Here is a 27,503-nt window from a genome sequence, read left to right as displayed (position 1 = left end):
AATCAAGACCATCCTGGCCAACATGGTGAAACCTCGTCTCTACTAAAAACACAAAAATTAGGTGGGTGTGGTGGCGGGTGTCTGTAGTCCCAGCTACTCGGCAGGCTGAAGCAGGAGAATCGCTTGAACCCGGGAGGCGGAGGTTGCAGTGAGCCGAGATCGCGCCACTGCGCTCCGGGGTTGGCAACAGAGTGAGACCCCGTCTCAAAAAAAAAAAAAAAAAAAAAAAAAAGTAATATGTGCTTTTAGGGACTGATTTAGTAGAGACCCTGATTTCAAGCAACACAGTTGAATACTAATTTATTATTTACCTAATAATAATTGTGTTATTAATACCGTTTATTTAATAGAGGAAACAATGCAGATACCTATAGTATTATGTAAGAGTTTAACGTGCGCATTGCCAAGGTTATATTTGAATGATGTTTTTATGTAAATGTCCATTTATTACACATTTCACGAACGTTATTTGTGATTGTATGGTACATTCTAGCTAGATTATTATCTTTTCTTTTTTTTTATTTTATTTTCTTTTTTTTTTTAAAGATGGAGTTTAGCTCTTGTTACCCAAGCTGGAGTGCAATGGCGCGATCTCGGCTCACTGCAACCTCCGCCTCCCGGGTTCAAGCCATTCTCGTGCCTCAGCCTCCCGAGTAGTTGGGATTACAGGCATGCGCCACCATGCCCGGCTAATTTTTGTATTATTAGTAGAGACGAGGGTTCTCCATGTTGGTCAGGCTAGTCTCGAACTCCCAACCTCAGGTGATCCGCCTGCCTCGGCCTCCCAAAGCTCTGGAACAGGCGTGAGCCACCGCTCCCGGCTATCTTTTCTAAGTAGACTTTATTTTTAGATTTTGGCTGAAACTGAGTCTGAGCAGAATTCCTAAAGATGAAGAAACTGTTCGAATGAACAGTGCAAGCTGACCCCATAGGCATGCTTTACACACGCAGTATAAATGTTAAATGCTGTACTCGATGAAAATGATCGCTCTATAACTGTTCATACATTTTAGGTGCATGTTGTTTTGGTAGCCTTGACTGACTTGGTTTCTTTTGCAGATAACCTTCTGTTCGGTGATGAAATTATCACTAATGGTTTTCATTCCTGTGAAAGTGATGAGGAGGATAGAGCCTCACATGCAAGCTCTAGTGACTGGACTCCGAGGCCACGGATAGGTATGGCTCAGAGCTGTTAATTTTAGAGAGTAAATGTACATTTTTTGGTTTGTTTGTTTTGAGACAGAGTTTCGCTCTTGTTGGCGGAGGCTGGAGTGCAATGGCGCAATTTGGGTTCACCGTACCCTCCGCCTTCCGGGTTCAAGCGATTCTCCTGCCTCAGCCTCCCGAGCAGCTGGGATTACATGCATATGCCACTACGCCCGGCCAATTTTGAATTTTCAGTAGAGACGGGGTTTCTACATGTTGGTCAGGCTGGTCTTGAACTCCCGACCTCAGGTGATCCGCCCGCCTGGGCCTCCCAAAGTGCTGGGATTACAGGCATGAGCCACCTCGCCCGGCCTCACTTGTACCCTTTTTGTGTAGTGTTCTTCATCCAGTTAGAATATCTTCCTCCCTCACTTCATATTCCTTTTTTTCATTTTATTTTACACTTACCACTTCTTGTAAAGCTCTGTATCTTATTTTTTAGATTGTGTTGTTTCCTGGTCTAGAATATAAATTCTATGGGAGCAGGAATTTTTGACTGACTTGTATACTCCTGTCTTGTCAGTGCCAAAAAAAGTGCCTAGCACATAGTTTGTGCTCAATAAATATTTAATAAATATGTGAATGAAATGGGAAAGTATTTCGATGTAGAAAGCATTATCAGTTTTTTATACCAAAGATATAACATAACCATCTTGAAAGTGGATCTTTTTATGTTGTCACTCTTACAAATGGCTTGACTATTTAAACATAGTGAAGATCAGTTTCTCTTTGGTGTCTGTAATTTATTTATTTTTGTTTTCTCAAGCCTAGGGAGCTGGTCTGAGCAATCTCAGGGTAAAAGAAAATGATTAGTTCTCAGAACATCAACATTGTATGTATTATTTTGGAAGATTGGTTAAGATCAAATTGAAAAATTACCGGAAAAAAATTAAGATGGCAGTTATGTATAGATTTTCATTTCTTTTTCCTGTGTGGTTTTAATAAGTAGTACAGGCTTTTAGGACTGGTATGATCTTTTCTGTGTTGATTTGTAGAACCCTTTTGTAAATACTTTTGGTATTATGGTGTGTGTTTCTAGATATTAACCATAAGAACTTAATTCTGGTTGTTAATTAATTAGACTGTTAAAATATATACTTACAGTTGAAGGGGGTCTTCCCAACTCTTCATTAGATCTTCCTAATCTCATTGGGATATATCATTAATTCTGAGTGTACTGAGAATGAAATACCATTAAATTGCATTTTCTTACTTTGCAAAAAACCCTCACAGATTGCTAACTCATTACTTCAGAAAATAAATGAGATTTTGAATTACTTGATAAGTTGACTTTAAGCCTTTTCCCCCTTATTGTAGGTCCATATACTTTTGTTCAGCAACATCTTATGATTGGCACAGATCCTCGAACAATTCTTAAAGATTTATTGCCGGAAACAATTCCTCCACCTGAGTTGGATGATATGACACTGTGGCAGATTGTTATTAATATCCTTTCAGAACCACCAAAAAGGAAAAAAAGAAAAGATATTAATACAATTGAAGATGCTGTGAAATTACTGCAAGAGTGCAAAAAAATTATAGTTCTAACTGGAGCTGGGGTATGTAAGACTAGTACATGGGGGAGGTCGTATATGTATTTTCTTACGTCTTTTACAAGTAGGAAACGTTTTTCTGGTTTAGAAGGATTTATCCTTACATGATAATGGATGTTTGGGAACTGCCAAAAACTGAGTGCAGCAGCAGTTGCTAAATTAGTTCAGATTTTTAAAACCTCTCCAGCCTTAAAAAATATTTGCTTCTGCTTATTTATAGCACAGTGGGTAAATGGAGTTAAGGCAAGATTTTTACCTACATTATATCACAGCTCCTAAAGGAGATTCAGGGAATTGAAACTCTGCTTTTGTTAAGGGATGTCAGTCTGATGGATAAATTGGATATTTGTTAGATCTTTATGAGAAACTGGAAACCTAATTGGTATTCACAAATGAAAAGCTTAATGTTGGGAAGAGTAACAGATTCCTCCCTTACCTCCATTTTAATTAAGATGATGTCATTGTGGCGACCTGACGTTTTCTATTTGATCTACCTTAGGGTTGCAGCTAATTAGTTACCTAAGGCTATTGCATAGTGTGTGTTTTATACAGAGTATATTACATGTTAGCAACCAGAGCAACTGCTGTAGAAAATTTTGTCCTGTTTTCTGCCATTTCGAGTTGTGAAAGGGTGTTACATAATCTTAGATGATCATCAGGAGTATGTTTTGCTCACAGATAACGATGTAGACAAGTTTGTTTAACTTAAATTGACCTTGACTCCAGATCAAATTGGAGTCAACTCTGGTAAGATGATGAAACAATAACTTCTGAAATCTCTATTTGAAATGTCAGGATTTTTTTTGTACGATTAGTGCATAAGTCTCAAAGAAATGAAGAATTGAAATATTATACACTTTTTTTTTTTTTTTGGATACAGGGTCTTGCTGTGTTGCCCTGGCTGGAGTGCAGTGGTACCATCAGGGCTCACTGCAGCCTCAATCTCTCCTGGCCTGAGTCTTGCTCTGTTGCCCAGGCTGGAGTGCCGTGGTACGATCTTGGCTCACTGCAACCTATGCCTCCCGGGTTCAAGCAATTCTCTTGCCTCAGCCTCCTGAGTAGCTGGGATTACAGGCGCACGCCACTACACCTGGCTAATTTTTGTATTTTTAGTAGAGACGGGGTTTCACCATATTGGCCAGGCTGGTCTCAAACTCCTGACCTCATGATCCGCCTGCCTTGGCCTCCCAAAGTGCTGGGATTACAGGCGTGATCCACCGCGCCTGTCTATACATTGTTTTTTTAATGAAAATAGAGAATTGTAGTAGTATTGAGGTAATAGAATCCTAACTAAAGGAGCAATTTCTTTGGAATTACTTCTCTGTAATAGAAATTCTTGGCTGGTGGAGTGGCTCATGCATGTAATTCCAGCACTTTGGGTGGCTAAAGTGGGAGGATCACTTGAGCCCTGGAGTTTGAGATCACCCTGAGCAACATAGACCCTGACTCTACAAAAAATTAGCCTGGTGTGCTGGTGTGTACTTGTAGTCCCAGCTACTAAGGAGGCTGAGGTGGGAGGATTGCTTGAGCCAGAAAGGTTAAGGCCACAATGAGCCATGATGGCACCACTGTACTCCAGCCTGGGTATCAGAGCGAAACTGTCTAAAAAGAAAAAAAACAAAAAGCTGGGTGTGGTGGCATATGCTTGTAATCCCAGCACTTTGGGAGGCTGAGGCCCACGGATCACAGGGTCAGGAGATCAAGACCATCTTGGCTAACATGGTGACACCCCGTCTCTACTAAAAATACAAAAAATTAGCCGGGCACGGTGGTGGGCACCTGTAGTCCCAGCTACTCGGGAGGCTGAGGCAGGAGAATGGTGTGAACCCAGGAGGCGGAGCTTACAGTGAGCCAAGATTACGCCACTGCACTCCAGACCGGGCGACAGTGTAAGACTCCGTCTCAAAAAAAAAAAAAGGAAAAAGAGAAAAAGTTATTCCCTACTTTCTACTTAAAATAATTTGTTGAAGTGGTTTATTTTCTTCTCAAGTTGCATTTGCTTTGTTGGCTAAACGCTTAAAAGGCTTAAAATTAGCCTGACTTAAAAATTCCTTATCTGTGTTAAAGTTGGAATATGAGGTATATTTAATTTTACTCAGTTATTTGGGAGTTTTATTTCTGAAATAAGGGTAGGGTTGTATTTTTATTTCTTAAAATAAGTTTCAGACTAAAATTTTCTTTCTCAACTCTTACCTAATTATATGGTAAGAGAGCTAGCTAGTTCCTATAAAGGTAGAAGATTTATTTTTACAAATTATGCCATGCACATTTTAGGTGTCTGTTTCATGTGGAATACCTGACTTCAGGTCAAGGGATGGTATTTATGCTCGCCTTGCTGTAGACTTCCCAGATCTTCCAGATCCTCAAGCGATGTTTGATATTGAATATTTCAGAAAAGATCCAAGACCATTCTTCAAGTTTGCAAAGGTACTATGAACTCTTCTGGTTGTTTCTTTGGCCTTCTCTCATGAAAAAGTATTTTGTTCACATATAGCCACCTTAAGGTTATCATTCATTGTTTAGTAAAGTGAATGCTGCTACTGTGGTGGAGTAAGATCACTCATTATGGCTAGAATTCCCTTATTCCTAGAGAAGGACTATCATCTACTTCATTTTAGGAGTGAGCTTATTTTCAAAGAGACAGTTTCATATTTTTAAAATTTGCACTTCAGCGATGGTCATTATTCTGCCTGGGCTTTTTAAAAAGGTTTGTACACCATATAAAAGTAACATAACTTGTGATTTTTAATATTTTATTAGAGATTGTAAAGGTTATAAGATCACTTTGGTGTTTTGTAGTCAAGTTTTAACATAAGGATGTGCCTGAAAAATCATTTGTGATTAGAGAATGGGAAGATTCTTGGGTTGCATTTTTGTCAGCAAATTGCAGAGGAGCCTTATTCTGCTCTAGAGTTGCACCGTTGAGTTCAGAAGCCACTAGCCACATGTGGCTGTTGAGTACCTGAAATGTATTGATATGTGCAATGAGTGTAGAGGATGTATTAGATTTTAGAGATCCAGTATGGAAAATACAAAGTATTTCATTAGTTTTATTTATCAAATGTTAAACAAATATTGGTTTTTATATGAAAAAATACTTTTTAAAATTAATTTTGAATTCTTTTGAAATACTTTTGATATTGGGTTAAATAAAATGTATTTTGGGCTGTGCATGTTGCCTCATGCCTGTAATCTCAGCACTTTGGGAGGCCAAGGTAGGAGGATCAGTTGAGCCCAGGAGTTTGAGACCAGCCTGAGCAACACAATGAGACCCCATCTTTACAAAATAAATAATAAAATTTGCTGAGCATGGTGTTGTGCACCTGTAGACCCAGCCACTCAGGAGTCTGAGGTGGGAAGATCCCTTGAGCTCAGGAGCTCAAGACTGAGTGAACCATGATCTGCCATTGCACTCCACCCTGGGCAACAGAGCAAGAGTGTTTCAAGCCTCCTGAGTAGCTGGGATTACAGGCGTCCACCACCACGCCCAGCTAATTTCTGTATTTTTAGTAGAGACAGGGTTTCACCAGGTTGGCCAGGCTGGTGTTGAACTCCTGACTTCAGGTGATCCATCCTCCTCAGCCTCCCAAAGCACTGGGATTATAGGCGTGAGCCACCGCGCCTGTCCAGTTTTCACCTTAATGTAGTTACTAAACGATTTAAAGTTACATGTATGTCTCACATTATGTACCTATTGTACAGCTCTGCTTTAGCATAGAAAGTTTAATAATGCATTACACCATTCTCAAGAGATTGAGTCATTAGAAAACTGTTTCCTTTCCTGTATTTCAGTCTTTTGGAAAGAAATTACAAAATTTGTTATTGTTAAACTTGGAGGTATATATATTTGAAAGAGTCATTTTATTTTATTTTATTTTACTTTAAGTGCCAGGATACATGTGCAGAATGCACAGGTTTGTTACATAGGTATACATGTGCCATGGTGGTTTGCTGCATCTATCAACCTGTCATCTAGGTTGTAAGCCCTGCATTCATTAGGTATTTGTCCTAATGCTCTTCCACCCCTTGCCCCCCACCTCCTGACAGGCCTCGGTGTGTGGTGTTCTCCACCCTGTGTCCATGTGTTCTCATTGTTCAACTCTCACTTATGAGTGAGCACATACGGTGTTTCGTTTTCTGTTCTTGTGTTAGTTTGCTGAGGATGAAGGCTTCCAGCGAAGGAGTCTTGTATTAGTGGCTTTTTCCCCACCTAATCGTTAGAAGTTGTGAATAGGGACTTCTTTAATGAATCCAGAAGTTAATGAACCTAGCTTTTTTTTTTTTTTCGGAGGCGGAGTCTCACTGTTTCCCAGGCTGGAGTGCAGTGGCGTGATTTCTGCTCACCATACAACCTCCACTTCCCGAGTTTAAGAGATTCTCCTGCCTCAGCCTTCTGAGTTGTTGGGACTACAGGCGCATGCTGCCATGCCTGGCTAATTTTTGTATTTTTGGTAGAGATGGGGAGTCACCATGTTGGCCGGTTGGTCTTGAACTCCTGACCTCGTGATCCGCCCATCTCAGCCTCCCAAAGTGCTGGGATTACAGGCGCGAGGCACCGCGCCCGGCCGATGAACGTAAATTTTAACTAAATGGTGGCCTTGTCTACTTTCAGACCATGTGGTGTGTATTTACATGACTATAGGAGAAGCTTTGCTAATTCAGAATAAATTGTGTTACTTAAATTGGGGACTGTCTTTAAAAGAAAAGTGATTTTTTTGGGTGCAGTGGCTCATGCCTATAATCCCAGTGCTTTGGGAGGCTGAGATAGGAAGATCTCTTGAACTCAGGAGTTTGAGACCAGCCTGGGCAACACAGTGAGACCCTATCACTACACCCCTCCACCCCATGTAATTTTTGTTTTATCCAGGTTGTGGTATATTAAATGGGCATTAGCATAAAGTGGGAAAATTATATTAATTATTGAATATGATTACTAAACTGAATTTGAAAAGTTTTCAGGCTATCAAGAGAATTTTTAACTTAAAACTTATATAATTTGAACTTTTTACTTCATATATCCATAATGATGATGGTCATCTATATCTAGCTTTTAGAGCAGACAACTGGTTCATATCTGGATTGAATAAATAATGTAAAGTTATTTTTTGTTAATTATGGATTAGTGAAGATTTACTCTTTTAACCTACTCCTGCTAGTGGCACTACCACATGGTTTTGAAGACCAGTGAAGTATGACTTAAAGGTTTTTTGAATTGGAGCTAGGACACTGGCATTTATAAAATCTCCACGTAGCGCAGACATTGACACTATCAGAAGACCAGCAAGTAACTAGAAGTTACTTTGATCTTAAATCAACTACAAAAACTTAACTCACTAGTTATGGAGAATACATTTTTTATTGTTAAACTGAAAAAAAATTCAGTCACTTATAAGGTGTAACCTCTTCTAATCCTGTTTATATAAATTTATTATTATTATTTTTTGAGATGGAGTCTTGCTTTGTTGCCAGGCTGTTGTGCATTGGCGTGATCTTGGCTCACTGCATCCTCCATCTCCCGGGTTCAAGCAGTACTCTTGCCTCAGCCTCCCAAGTAGCTGGGACTACAGGCACGTGCCACCACAATCAGTATTTTTAGTAGAGATGGGGTTTCACCATGTTGGCAAGGACATGTCTCGTCATGACCTCGTGATCCGCCCGTTTCGGCCTCCCAAAGTGTTGCGATTACAGGCGTGAGCCACCATGTCCAGCTGATAAATTTAATTTTGCTTTTCTGAGTTTTCATTCATGGTAATGGTTAAATCAGCTAGCCTTTACAATTGTTACTCACATATAATTCTTTGTCCATCCTTTAATTCTCACATTGGGAACTGACTAAAAAAAGAAAGCTTCCAGTCTGGGCACAGTGGCTCACACCTGTAATCCCAGCACATTGGGAGGCCGGGGTGAGTGGATCACCTGAGGTCAGGAGTTCAAGACCAGCCTGGCCAACACGGCAATACCCCATGTCTAATAAAAAATACAAAAATCAGCCAGGCGTGGGTGGCGGGCGCCTGTCGTCCCAGCTGCGCAGGAGGCTGAGACGGGGAGAATTGCTTGAACCCAGGAGGCGGAGGTTGCAGTGAGCCGATAGCGCTTAGGGAGAAATAAGTAAGGACAGAGTGCAGGATAGTATCCTGAAACGGAGGATGGGGAGGGTATGTAAATATTGACGATATTTTACTGAATTTCTAAATATTACAAGAATAGAATATTCATAGGATAACCTAAGCTTTTCTGTGAGTCAGTGTACTAGGCAGAAAGTTCACTAAAGTGGTTTATGATTTTTGCAACTTACGAGAAAACATTAAAAATGAAGCCATGGAAAGAGGAAATATTGGTGAAATTTAGATACTTCAGAAGGAAAGAGAATTTTTTTTTTTGGAAAGAAAATTTCTATACCATCTATTGTATCATTGATTGTATGTGATTATTGAGAATTAAGGTTTTTTTTTTTTTGAGACAGTTTTGCTCTTGTCACCCAGGCTGGAGTGCAGTGGTGAGATCTCAGCTCACTGCAACCTTCATCTCCCGAGTTCAAGCAATTCTCCTGCCTCAGCCTACTGAGTAGCTGGGATTACAGGTGCCCACCACCGCGCCCAGCTAATTTTTGTAATTTTAGTAGAGACAGGGTTTCACCATGTTGGTCAGGCTGGTCTCGAACTCCTGACCTCAGGTGATCTGCCCGCCTAGGCCAAAGTGCAGGGATTACAGGCGTAAGTCTCCCACGCCCAGCCCTTAAATTTCATTTAGACTGGAAATTTCAAGTAATGGAGAGGTGTGTTAAGGAAGTTGTTGCTCTGTTAGAGCAGTTTCTTAAATTTGGCTCTGTTGACACTTTGGGTTGGATTTTTCTTTTTTTGTTTCTGAGACAGTTTCACTCTGTCGAGCCATCACAGCTCATTGCAGCCTTGAACTCCTGGGCTCCTGCCTGAGCCTCCTGAGTAGCTGAGACCATAGGCGCGTACCACATACTTAGCTAAATGTGTTTTTGACTTTTTTTTTTTCTTTGTAGAATCAAGTTCTCACTGTGTTGTCCAGGCTGGTCTTGAAATCCTGAGTTCCAGCGATCCTCCTGCTTAGCCTTACAGAGTGTCGGGATTATAGGCATAGGTCACTGCACCCGGCCTTGGGCTGATATTTATTTGCTATGGAGAACTTTCCTGTGCGTTGTAGGATATTTGGCAATGTCCCTGGCTGGCCAGGTGCAGCGGCTCACACCTGTAATCCCAGCACTTTGGGAGGCTGAGGTGGGCGGATCACTTGAGGCTGGGAGTTCAGAAGAGACCAGCCAACATGGTGAAACCCTGTCTCTACTAAAAATACAAAAATTAGCCGGGTGTGGTGGCGCACGCTGAGGCATGAGAATCACTTGAACTCAGGAGGCTGAGTTTGCCATCAGCTGATACTGCGCCACTGTACTCCAGCCTGGGTGACAAAGCAAGAATCTGTCTCAAAAAAAAAAAAAAAAAATCCCTGGCCTCCACCTACAAAATGCTGTTTGTATCCCCACCCCAAGTCCTGACAATAAAAAATGTCTTCAAAATGTTCCTTGCAAAATTGCTCATTGAGGTTAACTGAGGTGGCTCACGACTTTAATCCCAGCCCTTTGGAAGGCCGAGGCTGGCAGATCACTTAAGCCCAGGTGACCAGCCCTGGCCAACTTGGCAAAACCCTGTCTCTACTAAGAATACAAAAAATAGCCAGACGTGGTGGTGCACACCTGTAATTCCAGCTACTCGGGAGGCTGAGGCGGGAGAATCACTTGAACCTGGGAGGCGGAGGTTGCAGTGAGCCGAGATTGCACCACTCTACTCCAGCCTGATTGACAGAAGTGAGACTCCATCTCAAAAAAAAAAAAAAAAAAAAAATTACTCACTGAGCACCAGTGTGTTACGGTGTGCTTAGCTGTGGTACCACTTTGGATTCTTTTACACAAGAACAGTTAAGGCCAGTTTTAAAGCTATGGGGCCATTTCTGAACTGTATTTTGTTTTTTTTTGGAGATGAAGTTTCACTCTTGTTGCTCAGGCTGGAGTGCGATGGTGTGATTTCAGCTCACTTGCAACCTCCGTCTCCCAGGTTCAAGTGATCTCCTGCCTCAGCTTCTTGAGTAGCCTTGATTATGGGATCTCGGCTCACTGCAGCCTCTGCTTCCCGGGTTCAAACAGTTCTGCCTCAGCCTCCTGAGTAGCTGGGATTACAGGTGCCCGCCACCACGCCTGGCTAATTTTGTATTTTTAGTAGAGATGGGGTTTCACCATATTGGCCAGGCTGGTCTCGAACTCCTGACCTTGTGATTCACCCACCTTTGCGTGCCAAAGTGCTGGTATTACAGGCATGAGCCATTGTGCCTAGCCAATTTTTTGAATTTTTAGTAGAGATGGGGTTTCATCATGTTGGCCAGGCTGGTCTCAAACTCCTGACCTCAGGTGATCCACCCACTTTGGCCTCCTAAAGTTCTGGGATTACAGGCGTAAGCCACTTCACCTGGCCTGCACTGTGTTCTTATCCTGCGTAATGACTTAAATTGATACTAAGTTGTGGTCATGGTTCTCAGAAACCTAAAATAATTCACTGATGTTAATAAAAATGAGTGGTTGTATTTAGAGTCAAGGCGAAACTAAATTAGGATGTATAAACTAACTTTTTTTTTTTTTTTTTTTTTTAAGTAGGACTGTCGTTCGGCTGGGCGTGGTGGCTCACGCCTGTAATCCCAGCACTTTGGGAGGCCACGGCGGGCGGTCAAAAGTTTGAGACCAGCCTGACCAACATGGTGGTCTTTAGTATAAACCCCGTCTATACTAAAAATACAAAAATTAGATGGGTGTGGTGGCGCATGCTGTAATCCCAGCTACTCAGGAGGCTGAGGCAGGAGAATCACTTGAACCCAGGAGGCGGAGGTTGCAGTGAGCTGAGATCGCGCCACTGCACTCCAGCCTGGGCAAGAGAGTGAGACTCTGTCTCAAAAAAAAAAAAAAAGGGGACTGTGTGTTCGAAGAGTGTAGTTTCTGTCCCATACTGAATTCATTGTTCTTTCCCTAGTGATTAAAATACAAGAAAAGGTAGAGGGAGAAACATGAACTGAATTTTATGAACTTAATTCCAAGAATGTATTTTTACATTTATTCAAAAAATTATTACTTTATTGATAATGTGCAAACATACCAGATTATGTATTAATAGTTAAAAAGTTGAGTTCTAGAACAAGCTCATTAAAAATCAACATCAGTAAAAAGAAAATAGATGGTAGTCACAGTGCCATTCATCTGAAAATAATGTTTTAATACTCACGTGTATATGGATTATATATCTATACGTTTATAGTATTGTAGCTGGTTTTATGTTACATTTTTAGCATAAAATTTGGCTTTTGCTGGGCCCAGTGGCTTGGCGATTGTAGTCCCAGCAACTCAGGAGGGTAAGGTGGGAGGATTGCTTGAACCAAAGAGTTTGAGGCTGCAATGAGCTGTGACCTCACCTCTGCACACCAGCCTGAGTGACAGAGCAAGACCCATCTCTGAAAAGAAAAAACTTGGCTGTTTTACTTTGCTTTCAATTTGTAGTTAATATATTAAATTCTACTTAATATAATAGACTTACTTTCTGTGAGGTACTTGAATACTTTTTAATGGTTATTTATGAAGTGGTGAACTGTAATTCTGTATTTGTACATTTGGATGTACAAATAGTGTTGCTACAGTTGTCCTTTTTTGGTATGTCTCCAGTGTTCTTAGGATAAATTCCTGAAAGTGAATTTCAGTTTTGAATTTCAGAGAAACATGTCAAAGTTCTTCTTTAAGCCTTTAAGTCTCCTGATATGTTTTGTCGTATTGCAGCTTGGAAAGGTTGAAATAAAAAAACTTCTATTAGGGCTGGGTGCAGTGGCTCACGCCTGTAATCCCAGCACTTTGGGGTTTAGCTGATTTGACTGATTTATCATGCCACTGCCACCTGTACCCACCCAAAATCCACAAAAACCCCAGAATACATTCTTAGCATTAAAAAAAATTATATAAATATATATAATTATATATATATTTGAGACAGGGCCTGTCTCTGATACCCAGACGAGTGCAGTATCTTTCAAAAATCATATATCTATATATAGTTTGCCCCTTCCTTCAGTCTTTCCTGCCCCTAATATCTGTCCTCAATGGTTACCATGGTGAAACTCTTGGGTATCATTCAGGGGAAAAAAAAATTTGGGATGGGGGAGGGATGGCAGCATAAGTTTTTAATACTTGATAAATGATTACCAACAGAATCAAAAACACCTTGTTTTCTATCTTTTTTCACCATATAATATTTTTGAGAATAATTTCGTAACAGCACTTAACAGATATACCTTATTTTTCAAAGAAGGCTGTGTAGCATTCTATTTTAAAGTTGTTTCACAGTGTATGAGTGTCCTATTGATAGGTATCTACGTTTTTGTCTTTTTGATCTAGGGTTGTTTTTACAGCAGTTTAAAAACTATAGTAAGTAAAAGAGGCCGGGTGCAGTGGCTCACACTGTAAACCCAGCACTTTGGGAGGCCGAGGCGGGTGGATCACTTGAGGTAGGAGTTCGAGACCAGCCTGGCAAACATGGTGAAACCCTTCTCTACTAAAAAAACAAAAAATTAGCCAGCCGTGGTGGCAAGCGCCTGTAGTCCCAGCTGTTCGGAAGGTTGAGGGAGAAGAATCGCTTGAACTCGGGAGGCGGAGGTTGCAGTGAGCCAGTAATACGCCGCTGCACTCCAGCCTGGGCAACAGAGCGAGACTCCATCTCAAAAATAAATACAATTTTAAATAAAATTATAAAAATAAAGCAGCACCCAGCTATATTTTTTATTTATTTATTTATTTTTGAGACAGAGTCTCACTCTGTCACTCAGATTGGAGTGCAGTGGTGCCATCTTGGCTCACTGCAACCTCTGCCTCCCGGGTTCAAGTGATTCTCCCGCCTCAGCCTCCCAAGTAGCTGAGATTACAGGTGTGCGCCATCACGCCCAGCTAATTTGTATTTTTAGTAGAGATGGGGTTTTCACCATGTTTGCCAGGCTGGTCTCAAACTCCTAATCTCAGGTGATCCACCCGCCTTGGCCTCCGAAGGTGCTGGGATTATAGGCGTGAGCCACCGCGCCTGGCTCAGCATCTTATTTTTTGAGACAGGGTCTCCCTCTGTTATCCAAGCTGGAGTGTAGTGGTGTGATCTTATAGCTCACTGCAGCCTCCAACTCTTGGACTCAAATGATTCTCCTGCCTCAGCCTCCCAAGTAGCTAGTACTACAGGTGTGCACCACCATGCCCGGCTGTTTCTTTGTTTCTTTTTTTTGTATGGACAGTCTTGCTATGTTGCCCAGGCTGGTCTCAAACTCCTGAGCTCGAGTGATTCTACTGCCTCAGCTACTCAAAGTGCTGGGATTGTAGGCATTAACTACCAGGTTAGGCCTGTTCTGTTTTTATTAGTGTGGATGACTGCTGGTTACTACTGACCGTTTGTATATCCTTGGATTACCTCTTTGTTTTTAGCCATTTTTCCCCATTTGGGTGCTTTTTCACAGTGACTTCTGGGAATATTATGTTCTTTTTTTTTTTGATTTACCTTAAAAATTTTATTTTTATGGATATATAATAGTTGTACGTGTACATTATATATTCTTGAAGAGTTAGGCTTATTGGGATTCCAGCCTTTAGTAATCCCATGAAGGTGAGCAAACTGAAATGTACTTACTAGTCTTAGTCATTTGGTTCGTAATATATAATAGAAATGGTGCTTATCCTAAAAGAAAAATAGAAAACTTGAGGGTGAGGGATCAGAAATTGAAGACAGTAAATACTGCATAGAGGGTTAAATGCTAGGGTTTTCGGGTTTTCTTTTTTCTTTTTTTTTTTTTGAGATAGAGTCTTGCTCTGACACCCAGGCTGGACTGCAACCTCTGTTCCCTGGCCTCAAGCGTTCCTCCCACCTCAGCCTCCTGAATAGCTGTGACCACAGGTGTGCACCACCATGCCTGGCTTTTTTTTTGTATTTTTGGTAGAGATGGGGTCTCGCCATGTTGCCCAGTCCAGTGCTGGATTTTCATATCAAAATAGGGCTCTGCTACTTACTTGCTCTTGTGACCAAAATGGCACGTTAGGTTTGTTTTGTTTTCGTTTTCATCTGCATCGGGGTATATGTTTACAGCTGGATTAGCGAACTTTCTGTAGTAAGGTAGGGCCTGGTAGTAAATATGTAGTCTGCTTTGCGGACTGCATAGGGTCTCTGTCATATGTTCTTTGTTTTCTTTACAGCCTCGAACAAATTAAAAAACCCAGTCCTCAGCCTTGTTTGTAGCATAATAAAGAGGAAATTAAAAGTGCTTATGTTATACATGGTACATACTAAAATTTATTAAGTGGTGACTGGCAGTTTAACTAATTGACATTCTCTTGTGTTAGGTTAATACAGGGGTTGGCGTACTATGGCCTCAGTCCAAATGTGGCCCACTCCGTGTTTTTGTATAGCCTGTGAGCTAAGCATTAAGCATTAATTTATTACTTAAATCAACAAATAAAGTTTATGTGGTATACAACATGATGTTTTGATGTGTGTACGTTATGGAATGGCTAACTCAAGCTAATATTCATTACTTCACATACTTTTTTTTTGGTGGTGAGAACATTAAAAATGTACTCTTAATTTTCAGGTATACAATTTTTGTTTTTGTTTTTGTTTTGAGATGAAGTCTCGCTCTTGTCCTCAGGCTGGAGTGCAGTGGCGCTATCTTGGCTCATTGCAACCTCCGCCTCCCAGGTACAAGCGATTCTCCTGCCTCAGCCTCCCAAGTAGCTGGGATTACAGGTGCCTGCCTCCATGCCCGGTGAATTATTGTATTTTTAGTAAAGACAGGGTTTCACCATGTTGGCCAGGCTGGTCTCGAACTCCTGACCTCAGTTGATCCGCCTGCCTCGGCCTCCCAGAGTGCTGGGGTTACAGGTGTGAGCCACTGCGCCCGGCTACAATATGTTCTTAATTATAGTCAGCAACAGATCTCCTAAACTTATTCTTCCCAATGTCTTCCCAGTCCCACCTCCACCCCTTGCTAATAATTAATTTTAAATGGCTGGGGAAAAAATTGAAAGAACTGTTTCATGATGCTTGAACATTATATAAAATTCTCATGTCAGTGTTGATAAATACAAACTTTTTACTAGAACATAGCCGTACTTATTTATATATTGAAATACAATTGAATTTGTCATATGACCAGTTTATTAGTATTGATTAAGATGTTGAGCAGTTTATTCAAGTGTGGTTTTGTGGAATGAAAGAGACAGGAGGGATTATGAGGACTCTCCTTAGCAGGATTGATGTATTTCACTTTTTTTGACAGGAAGGAAAGTTTAGGTTCTATTTTCTCAGCAACTCTACTTAACTACCTCCATCTGAACTATATATAGGAGGGGATGGATATCAGCAAAGATTAACATCAGTAAATTTTGATGATTCTCTAAAAATTCTGATTTTTAAAGAGGGAATTTTGGCTGGGCACAGTGGCTCACACCTGTAATCCCAGCACTTTGGGAGGCCAAGGCGGGTGGATCACCTGAGGTCAGGAGTTTGAGACCAACCTGGCCAACATGGCAAAACCCTGTCTCTACTAAAAACAAAATTAGCTGAATGTGGTGGTGCACACCTGTAGTCCCAGCTCCTTGGGAGGCTGAGGTGGGAGAATTGCCTGAACCCAGGAGGTGGAGGTTGCGGTGAGCCGAGATCATGCCATTGCACTCCATCCTGGGTGACAGAGTGAGACTGTCTCAAAAAAAAAAGGTGGGTGTGAATTTCGTTATGTTGTGCGGTCTGGAGTGTAGTGCCCATCTATTGGCACGATCATAGAGTACTACAGCTCCCTAACTCCCAGACTCAAGTGATTCTCCCTCCTCTGTCTCCCCAGTAGCAGGAACTACAGGCCTGTGCCACCGTGCCCAGCTTTCTTAGTCTTGAGGGACTGCATTTACACCTGTGCCTTTTACTAGGGTCTTTTATTCATATTGCTAGAAATTTGGAGAAGAAAGAAAGGCATAATCTCTGGGGAAAAGCCATTATTTCTGCAGATAGTTCTTTTTTTTTTTTTTTTTGAGACGGAGTCTTTCTTTGTCGCCCAGGCTGGAGTGGTGCGACTAGATTGCAGTGGTGCGATCTAGGCTCACTGCAAGCTCCACCTCCTGGGTTCATGCCATTCTCCTGCCTTAGCCTCCCGAGTAGCGGGACTACAGGCGCCCGCCACCATGCCCAGCTAATTTTTTTTGTATTTTTTAGTAGAGACGGGGTTTCACCATCTTAGGATGGTCTCGATCTTCTGACCTTGTGATCCACCCACCTCTGCCTCCCAAAGTGCTGGGATTACAGGCATGTGCCACCGCGCCCGGCCAATTTCTGTGAATAGTACTAAGCTTTAGTTTTGACCACGTTGGTTGCTTATGGCCAATTCCTGGATTATTTGTATGTTTCCAAGACACAGCTATGTGAAAGCAGGGTTTGTTTTAATAGTGTTCTGAGCCTTTGATTCCAGTTCTGCTTCCACTCTTGGTCTATAAGGATCCCTATGGCAGCAACAGAATGGCCCAGCCCTCATGATTGGTTCTTTAAAAAGGCTTTAGGATATTCAAACTGGGTGGCCTGCCTTGCTTGGAATAGGACTAAGCATGTCACACTTTCACCATGGAAGAGTTAATCCATATTCTATCTGTAATTTGTATCTCCATTCATTTGGTTTTCAACAAGTGGTCCTATCTTAGGAGGAGTGGTATATTAGAACAGTCCTTCCAGAGTAATTTTTTTCATTATTTCAGATTCCTTTTAGTTTTTTTCTGTTTGTTTGTTTTGTTTTTTTAAAAGGCTCTCATTCGGTCACCTAGGCTGGAGAGCAGTGATAAGATCATATCGCACTGGAACCTCTACCTCCCTGGGCTCAGGTGATCCTCCCACCTCAGCCTTCTGAGTTTCTGGGACTACAGGCATGAACCATGAGGCGCAGCTAATTTTTGTGATTTTTCTGTTTTTGGTAGCGTCAGGGTTTCTCCATGTTGCCTAGGCTGGTCTCGAACTCCTGGTCTCAAGTAACCTGCCCGCCTCGGCCTTCCAAAGTGCTGGGATTAGAGGTGTGAGCCACCACACCTGTACTACTACTTTTAGTTTGAACACTATATTTAAATCTAATAATTCAGACATGGTCCATTTCATACTTGACAGAAAGTATGAGTCAAAGACTCAAATCATTCAGATTTTCACATACGTAAAACGTACGCTTGGCCGGGTGCAGTGGCTTATGCCTGTAATCCCAGCACTTTGTGAAGCCAAGGTGGGCGGATCACCTAAGGTCAGGAGTTCAAGACCAACATGGAGAAACCCCGTCTCTACTAAAAATACAAAATTAGCTGGGGTGGTGGCGCATGCCTATAATCCCAGCTATTCAGGAGGCTGAGGCAGGAGAATCACTTGAACCCAGGAGGCGGAGGTTGCGGCGAGCTGAGATCACGCCATTGCACTCCAGCCTGGGCAAAAAGAGCGAAACTCTGTCTCAAAAAAAAAGGAAAAAAAAAGCAGGCTTATAAAATAAAACAAAAATGTCCTTTATAAAGATTTGTCTTAAAGGTAGTTAAATTAATAAGAGCTAAATCTAGTGTCCCACACATCTTTGTGTTTCTTACTCTACCCTTTAGAAAGGATGGGGGTGGACGTAGATAAGGCACACAGTTAATTCAGGGATGGTGGAGTCTTGGTACTTGCTCTTTTTCCCTGACCATGCTTTGGAGTTATTTTATTTTTTAAATTCTGCGTTTGGCATGCTATTATCACTTGCTTACTACTATAGGTCCTATTTTATCTGTTGCCTAGCATATTCTCATAGTGCTTAAAATACTCTAAAAGCTATTTCCAGAAGGAGCTTTAATGAGACATACAATGCTTAATCTCTCAAATGTAAGTGTACTAGAACAAAGCATTCTGGGGAAGAAAACAGTGATTGATTTAACCCAACTCACTTTTCCAAAACAGTGGCTTTTGATTTTCTGTAAACATTGACTTTATTAAGCTTTTCCCTTGCTACTATATGCACACTCTATTTCTTAAATTGCAAAGAGTTATTCATAAAATTTGTGATAAATATTTGAATGTAAGGCAACGTTTTTGGATTCTTTATACTAGGTTTTTAGCAGCATGTGGACATGTATGTGATAGCTGTTACGGAATTCACTTAAGTTTTACTTAGAAGCCTGGGTAGTAGAACCTAGAAGTTTCAGTGGGAATTTTTTTTTAATTTGAAAGATTAAATAGGTAAAAAGTCGTCTTTAATCTCTATTAAACTTTTTTGTATAATGTCAGAAGTGAAAGTTCCCCACATCTGCTTACAGCCTGTTTGTATCCTTCCTGACTTGATTGATTAAATGGACATCTCTATATACATGTGCATATAATTTCAATTTTTGGTTAGTAACAAAAAAGTTATACATACTGGTGACTGATTTGCTTTTTTCACGTATGTCATGAACCATTTTCCAGGGCAGTTCATCTAGATTTCCCTCATTCTTTTTAATGGCTACATATTCCACTATTATGGATGTACCATATTTATACAACCGGTTCCCTATTGATGGACATACGGTTGTGTCTAGTTTTTTGCTAGCATTATGATAGATTAGAGCCTGTAATGAATGGTAAGGAAGTAAGTAGATGATAGCACTACTACTTTGAAGGAAAAAGTAGAGAATAAACTTCCTTTGCCATAGTCACTTACTAAATGAAATTTAATAAAAACACTGTCAAAAGTTGGGAGGACCGAAATTGATACTTTTTCTCTGATCTTTTTGCCATGTGTATATCTGAATTCTTTGTTTTTAAAGAAGAAACAGCATTGAAGCATTATTTGGGGGGAAAAACACACACACAAAATCCAGCAACTCAGCATTCATGAGCAACTCTATACTATACCAGTATGTGCCTGTGCAGTGGAAGGAAAACAATTTTGGTAAGGATTAAAACTTTAGCTTTAAACTTCCAGCAGGTTGATATTCTAATGAATGATAAATCAAAAAAATTTTTAAATATTCTTGTATTGACAGTGCTTTTTTTTTTTTTATCACCCTACCTTGATATCTGTAATTTTAGTTTAAACTTTCCCATTTTTCTTTAAAGAAAAAAATCTGAATTTGCAGCCAACAAAAATTAGATATCCTAAGGTTGTATTACTTCTGACTTTTATTAAAATAACATTTCTTAGAGATGTTTATGGGCCGACTTTGTCTTTTTCTTCAAGGGGCCAAGTTCACTAATTGCTGAGTTTTATGCATATGACAGCAACAGTCCTTTTGTAGGTGTGTGTTGCATCCATCAAGATACTTTAAAATGCTCATCTATTTCATTTTTAAAATTATATGTGGGGGATTATCAGTAGTTTTTTGTTAAACATGTGACATCTGTAGTTTATTTCACTAATGTAAATTTTTTCTACCTTTTGCTTGATATAGGAAATATATCCTGGACAATTCCAACCATCTCTCTGTCACAAATTCATAGCCTTGTCAGATAAGGAAGGAAAACTACTACGCAACTATACCCAGAACATAGACACGCTGGAGCAGGTTGCAGGAATCCAAAGGATAATTCAGTGTCATGGTTAGTAAACTTCAGAGTGGTTTTCTGTAATTTATTTTAGTTTTATAGGAAGATTTTTCCTATAAAGCCGACTGCCATCAAGAAGTGGAGATAAAGCATTATTTAATCATGTTATCTCATTAATTATAGATAACCTCAGAAAAGTAGAAAACAAAAATAAAACAGAAGTATTGGCCTTGACAGTTAATTATATAAAACCTCAGATATTAATTTGCTTTTGATTTCAAAAGATGCTGCAGTTGCATGCATTCAGTTATTTTAAATAATCTTTTCTGGCTGAGTGCAGTGGCTCACGCCTGTAATCCTAGCACTCTGGGAAGCCGAGGCGGGCAGATCCCACGAGGCCAGGAGTTCGAGAACAGCCTGGCCAACATGGTGAAACCCCGGCTCTACTAGAAATACAAAAATTAGCCGGGTATGGTGGTGCGCCTGTAATCCCAGCTACTCAGGAGGCTGAGGCACAAGAATCACTTGAACCTGGGAGTTGGAGGTTGCAGCGAGCCAAGATTGCACCATTGCGCTCCAGCCTGGAAGACAGAGTGAGACTCTGTCAAAAAAAAGAAAAAAAAATTCTGAATACAAGAGTAGTATTAGCTGTTAATGAAGAAATGTGACATCTTTAGTTTATGAAACTAAAAGAGTTGGATAGTTGAGATGTACAAGATTCAGAGATTCAGAAATGTTTAACTTTGTAAAACAAGTATCAACAGGCAATTAAGTATCTAAAGTGTTTCTAAGAACTGCTGAGCTAAGGTAATAGAATTGGAACTGTCCAACTCTGCAGGATTTTAGCCCTGGAGGAGTGAGCTGTTAACAGTTTTGTTGAAAAGAGTAGCTTTAGAAGGCATCATTATATATTAGTGTCTCAGAGATTGAGAATCGTATTCATTCTGTGTATAAATAAATATATAAATTCTTTATCCCCTAGATTCTCCTGTAGTGTATCACAAAATCTGCAGTGTGTTCCTGAGGTTTAAAATCAAAGTTAAAAACAAAAATCCTTAAACCCTCTTAACATTTGTGATGTCAAACTTTATAACGTTTGTGGTGTGTTCAAGAAACAAATACTTTTTTATAAAGCATATATATGTTGGTTGTTTTTAGGTTCCTTTGCAACAGCATCTTGCCTGATTTGTAAATACAAAGTTGACTGTGAAGCTGTACGAGGAGATATTTTTAATCAGGTAATTAGTTGCCCATATTTTAGGAATTGTTCATGTCTCTGAAGTATTTCTTCTTTTGCCTCAAAATCCTTTTTTACCCCTTAAAAGTATGTATGGTACAGAAAGATTCAGGTAGAAAATAGTTAGCAATTGGGAATTTTGGTAAAATACACAAGAACCTTTCAATACTCTATATAGAAAACAGCCCTATAAAGTCTCTTAAAATTATGAAATTGGCTTCTTAGTATCTAAGCCGAACAAAATGTCAGATCGTAAGCAAGTTGTTGTTATAGTAGTTTTTCTCCTTCCTCTCCCTTTTTGTGCCTGTCAGATTTGGACCTTAAATTAGTTGTGGTAATCTAAAATTATTTCATACATGTTCATTGCCAAAAAATATAGGAAAATGTAGCAGAAAATAAAAATTATCCAGAAATACATCCTATGTGCTTAGCAATATATAGAATTAATCATGTCATTATGAAAGAGGAAGAATAATATATTAAAATGGAATCATTGGTTGGGTGCAGTGGCTCATGCTTGTAATCCCAGCACTTTGGGAGGCTGAGGTGGGTCGATCATTTGAGGTCAGAAGTTCGAGACCAGCCTGGCCAACATGGCAAAACCCTATCTCTCCTAAAAATACAAAAATTAGCCTGGCATGGTGGCATATGCCTTTAATCTCAGCTGCTTGGGAGGCTGAGGCAGGAGGATCATTTGTACTCGGGAGGTGGAGGTTGTAGTGAGCTGAGATCATGCCACTGCACTCCAGGCTGGGCAACAGAACAAGACTCCATCTCAAATAAATAAAATGGAATCATTTTATTTGACAAATGTCTATTTTTTTTAGAAGGATCAATTCCCATTTAGTGTATATACACACATTGTGTTTTTCCTCTTAATATATGATGGACTCTTCAATGTCAAGTGTTTTTCTACATAGACATTATAACAAGAGCATAGTATTTCACTGTTTCGTAGTATGTTAATAAACTACCCATCATTGACAGTTGATGTTTTAGATTGTTACCCAGTTGCTGTTTATCCATAGCTTTTCTGTTTTTTTGTTTGTTTGTTTTTTAATCTGAAATGTATTCTTAGAGGTATGGAAATGTTGACTATTTCTAACTTGGGCTTACTCTTTGCTTCTCTACCTCAACCAAAATCTGAAAATATGTAGGTAGTTCCTCGATGTCCTAGGTGCCCAGCTGATGAACCGCTTGCTATCATGAAACCAGAGATTGTGTTTTTTGGTGAAAATTTACCAGAACAGTTTCATAGAGCCATGAAGTATGACAAAGATGAAGTTGACCTCCTCATTGTTATTGGGTCTTCCCTCAAAGTAAGACCAGTAGCACTAATTCCAAGTAAGTTGGTGATGGTTTTTGGAGAACATTTCTATATATAATGTCATGGGTTGTGGGTCTGTATAATAGACCCTAGTAATCTTAACTCTGCTTCTGTTTGAAAGAGTGGTGAAGAGCTAATTTTAGAAATTGTTTATTTATTGAGATGGAGTTTCCCTCTTGTTGCCCAGGCTGGAGCAACAAGAGATTGTGGCACTGCACTCCAGCCTGGGTGACAGAGTGGGACTCTTGTCTCAAAAAATCAAAAACAAAAAAACCCAGAAGTAATGCCAAACTCTACTTCTAATTTATGTGAAAAATTAAGACAAAGGTAAAGAGTTCAACTTAGACTTTTTGGTAGAATGTGTTTTTAATGTTGCAAGGGTTAGCATCAATTAATTTATGAAATGGTCCTTTATCCTTATATTTTTTGATTACAGTTGTTGATCTTTCAAATTTAATAAATTCAAATGTATAGTTTGGTAGAAGGTAGAAGTGTAACATACCATGTAAGATGGAATTTGGGGGCTCAAAATGATTGGTTCATTCTTGTAATAACAGCCATGCCATAACGGTGATATGTCGATATAGTTTACCCAAAAGGGTGTGTATATAAAAGTGTTCACATAAAATTTAAATCCCTATTACTGTCAGGAAAATTTCTTTGTCATATATATTCTCATACTGTCTGTTTCCTCCTCTAGTTTAGAATCAGAGGAGAGAGAGAGAGATTTCAGTTGCATCAGATGTGTCCTTTCATAAGTGAGGGAAAGAGGAGAGGAAACAATATTAAATCCCTAGCCAGAGAATTGAATTAGACCCCACATCAGCAGTCAAGGCAGCCAGAGTAAACAGTTGGAAGAAACATGGAGTCAAACTCTTCAATTTTGTGTCTATCCCATATCTCGTGGCTTTAGCAGTTAACTCAGTCTTTCCTAATTAGCTGTGAAATTCTGTTAAAGTAGAATACAAGACAATTTGCAATTAAATGAAACATGAAAATTTAATATACAAGTCGCTTTGTTCTTGAGTTGCTCTTCTTAAAGCAAAAATCAAAGGCACTCTGCTCAAAAGCTTTTCTTTTTATTTTTTAGAGACGGGTGTCTTGCTGTAGCTCAAGCTAGAGTGCAGTGGTGTAGTTTCAGCTCACTGCAGCCTTCAACTCCTGGGGACAAGCAGTCCTTCCACTTCAGCTTCCTGAGTAGTTAGGACCATAGGCGCACACCATGCTTGGCAAATTTTTAAATTATTTTTTTGTAGAAACGGGATTCACTTTGTTGCCCAGGCTGGTCACAAACTCCTGGCCTCAAGTGATCCTTCCTCCTCTGCCTCTCAAAGCATTAGGATTACAGCCATGATTAAAAACTTTTCTTTCAAAAGCTTTCTGTGGGATAGTATGGTGTGTTGCAAAGATAATTAAAAAAAGAAACAGGTTTATAATAGTGTAGAATATATTTATATGACTTTTTTCCTCCCCTCCCCTCCCTCCCTTCCTTCCTTCCTTCCATTCATCCTTCCTTCCGTTAGTCCTTCCTTCTGTTCGTCTGTCCATCCTTCCTTCCTCCCACCCTCCCTCCCTCCTATCCTCCTCCCTCCCTCATTGCCCAGGCTGGAGTTCAATGGCATGATCTCAGCTCACTGCAGTCTCCACCTCCCGTGTTCAAGCAGTTCTCCTCCCAAGTAGTTGGGATTAGAGGCATGTGCTACCACATGCCTGGCTAATTTTGTATTTTTAGTAGAGATGGGGTTTCACCATGTTGGTCAGGTTGGTCTTGAACTCGTGGCCTCAGGTGATCCGCCTGCCTCGGCCTCCCAAAGTGCTGGGATTACAGGCGTGAGCCACCCCACCCGGCTCACCTTCTTTATATCAGGAGCTACTTAAGTAGAACATTTATGTGCCAAGAACTCTTCTATGCACATGACTTACTAACTCATTTAATCTTCACCACAGTCTTGTGGAAAAGTACTATTATTATCCCCATTCTGCAGACAAGGAAATTTGAGGTTCAGAGTGGGAAAGTCTGGGAAGATTGCTCAGGGGTAACCAGGTGATAGGAGCAGAACCTGAGCGTTTTATAAAAGACACTTAACTGCCCATCTGCTTGCTTGATGAAATGTAATGGCTTGGTTAAGTATTTAGTGCATGGGTCTTTTTTGGGAATTTGGAGCTCAAGCCCTTGTTGGATTTTTGTGTAATGTATCTGTTGTGGTTTTATTAGCTTACTTCCTCCTCCCTTTTTCTAACTCTTATTTTTCACCCTATTTTAGGTTCCATACCCCATGAAGTGCCTCAGATATTAATTAATAGAGAACCTTTGCCTCATCTGCATTTTGATGTAGAGCTTCTTGGAGACTGTGATGTCATAATTAATGAATTGTGTCATAGGTTAGGTGGTGAATATGCCAAACTTTGCTGTAACCCTGTAAAGCTTTCAGAAATTACTGAAAAACCTCCACGAACACAAAAAGAATTGGCTTATTTGTCAGAGTTGCCACCCACACCTCTTCATATTTCAGAAGACTCAAGTTCACCAGAAAGAAGTTCACCACCAGATTCTTCAGTGATTGTCACACTTTTAGACCAAGCAGCTAAGAGTAATGATGATTTAGATGTGTCTGAATCAAAAGGTTGTATGGAAGAAAAACCACAGGAAGTACAAACTTCTAGGAATGTTGAAAGTATTGCTGAACAGATGGAAAATCCGGATTTGAAGAATGTTGGTTCCAGTACTGGGGAGAAAAATGAAAGAACTTCAGTGGCTGGAACAGTGAGAAAATGCTGGCCTAATAGAGTGGCAAAGGAGCAGATTAGTAAGCGGCTTGATGGTAAGAAAGGCAATTGAACCATTTTGAAAGTATAAATGTCATAACAATATTTCCAAAAAATTAGCTATTTCGGCAGGTTAATTGATAGGGTAGCTTTATGTAGTTGATTCTGTTTAGAGAAACTGTACAGTTCGTAATCAGAAAGGTAAATCTTCTGGTATCTTAATATGGAGAAGGAAGTGTTTAATAGTGCTCTGTATGTTGTGTTTCTCTAGGGGATGGAAAAATAAGAATGGGTTATTAGCTGGCAGAAATGATGACAGATTTGAGTGCTTACTGTAGGTCAGCTGCTTTACATATGTTATCTGATTTTAATCTGAGGTAGGAACTATTACTCTTCTGCAGGTGGGAAAACTCAGGACCATAGAGGTTAAATACCTCATGCACAGTAACTACTAAGAAGTGGAAGAACCAGATTAAAATCCAGTCTATTTATGCTTAGAGCCTGCCCCCTTAACTACTATGCAGTGTTGTCTCAGATGTAGAACACATCTTTGTTTTTTCTGAGGACTTAGAAAAAACACCTGTGATTCTTCTCCACTGAATATAGGAATAGTTTCTACCCTGTTTAGAACATGCATAGTCTTTGATAAAATCAGTGTTAATTGACATGTGAAATCACTTTCTACTCTTTGGAAGCCGATGTTTTAAGTCCAAGTAGTCTGTATGGTGGAAATTCCTAACTTAATGTTAAAAAAAAGAAAACCACTGTAACTTAGCTATAACAGTCTTATATAACTTACAATTTTAAGTCTCATTCCATTTACCATACTTGGTGAAAACTGACAAATTTTAGACAAGCATTTGAGTATTCCAGTCATTTGCTGTGAATACATTTTAGTTCAGTTGAATAAACCTTTGGCCTTTTTCATATTAGGCACTGTGGTAAGTTCTGGAGACACAGTGATTAATTTGTATATAATTATAAATGTGGGTGGTAAATACTCATTAATACTTTGGTATAGGTGCTGCTGAAGAACAAAGTACTTTATTATTGTTTTGAACAAAACATCACCCAAAAGGTAGATTTTTTTTTTTCTTTTTTTTTTGTGTGATGGAGTCTCACTCTGTCGCACAGGCTGGAGTGCAGTGGCACAATCTCAGCTCACTGCAACCTCCACCTCCCAGGTTCAAGAGATTCTCCTGCCTCAGCCTCCTGAGTAGCTGAGATTATAGGTGTGCGCCACCTCGCCCGGCTGATTTTTGTATTTTTAGTACAGATGGGGTTTCACCATGTTGGTCAGGCTGGTCTCAAACTCCTGACCCCGTGATCCACCCCCCTCGGCCTCCCAAAGTGCTGGAATTACAGGCGTGAGCCACCGCACCCAACCTCAAAAGGTAGATTCACTTGGAGATTAGATTACAGTAGGCTTTTAAGGAGCAAAATATTTAACAAGTAGGGATTTAAAAAGAGACGTGTTCCCAGGGGAAACTAGAAAAAGCATAGAGGGATGCTTATGTTTGCAAATCGTGGCAGAAGTCAGAAAGTAGAAAAATTGCTACTGACTTAGATAATATACAGTTGTCTCTAGCATATACAAAGTCTACTTATGCACTAAGACTTGCACTGGGAACTTTTCTTAAATGTCATTTTGACAGATGTGTCAAACGGACAAACCTCTTTGCCCAGGAAACAGAGTTAACCTGAAACAGTCATTTTTATTTTTTTATTTTTATTTATTTATTTTTTGAGACGGAGTTTTGCTCTTGTTGTCCAGGCTGAAGTACAATGGCGTGATCTAGGCTCACGGCAACCTCCGCCTCCCGGGTTCAAGC

General features: G+C 40.1%; 1 protein-coding gene across 3 annotated transcripts in view; it reads left to right on the top strand.

Moving 5' to 3' along the window:
* SIRT1 (sirtuin 1) overlaps positions 1-27,503 on the top strand; it is a 34,579-nt gene that overhangs the window by 3,555 nt on the left and 3,521 nt on the right. For 2 of the 3 annotated variants that reach the window (XM_054436721.1, XM_054436722.2), the window contains exons 2-8: positions 1,060-1,176; positions 2,524-2,765; positions 5,034-5,186; positions 20,248-20,395; positions 21,500-21,579; positions 22,736-22,922; positions 25,170-25,727. In XM_054436721.1, the coding sequence (XP_054292696.1) occupies positions 1,060-1,176; positions 2,524-2,765; positions 5,034-5,186; positions 20,248-20,395; positions 21,500-21,579; positions 22,736-22,922; positions 25,170-25,727 (1,485 nt within the window). Of the gene's footprint in view, positions 1-1,059; positions 1,177-2,523; positions 2,766-5,033; positions 5,187-19,623; positions 19,749-20,247; positions 20,396-21,499; positions 21,580-22,735; positions 22,923-25,169; positions 25,728-27,503 lie in introns of those variants that run through there. The other variant, XM_054436724.2, reaches the window with a different exon arrangement.

Source organism: Pongo pygmaeus, chromosome 8 (assembly GCF_028885625.2).
Source record: "Pongo pygmaeus isolate AG05252 chromosome 8, NHGRI_mPonPyg2-v2.0_pri, whole genome shotgun sequence".
Taxonomy (NCBI): domain Eukaryota; kingdom Metazoa; phylum Chordata; class Mammalia; order Primates; family Hominidae; genus Pongo; species Pongo pygmaeus.
The sequence above is the reverse complement of the archived record's forward strand: the minus strand, read 5'-3'. Positions and strand labels throughout refer to the sequence as shown.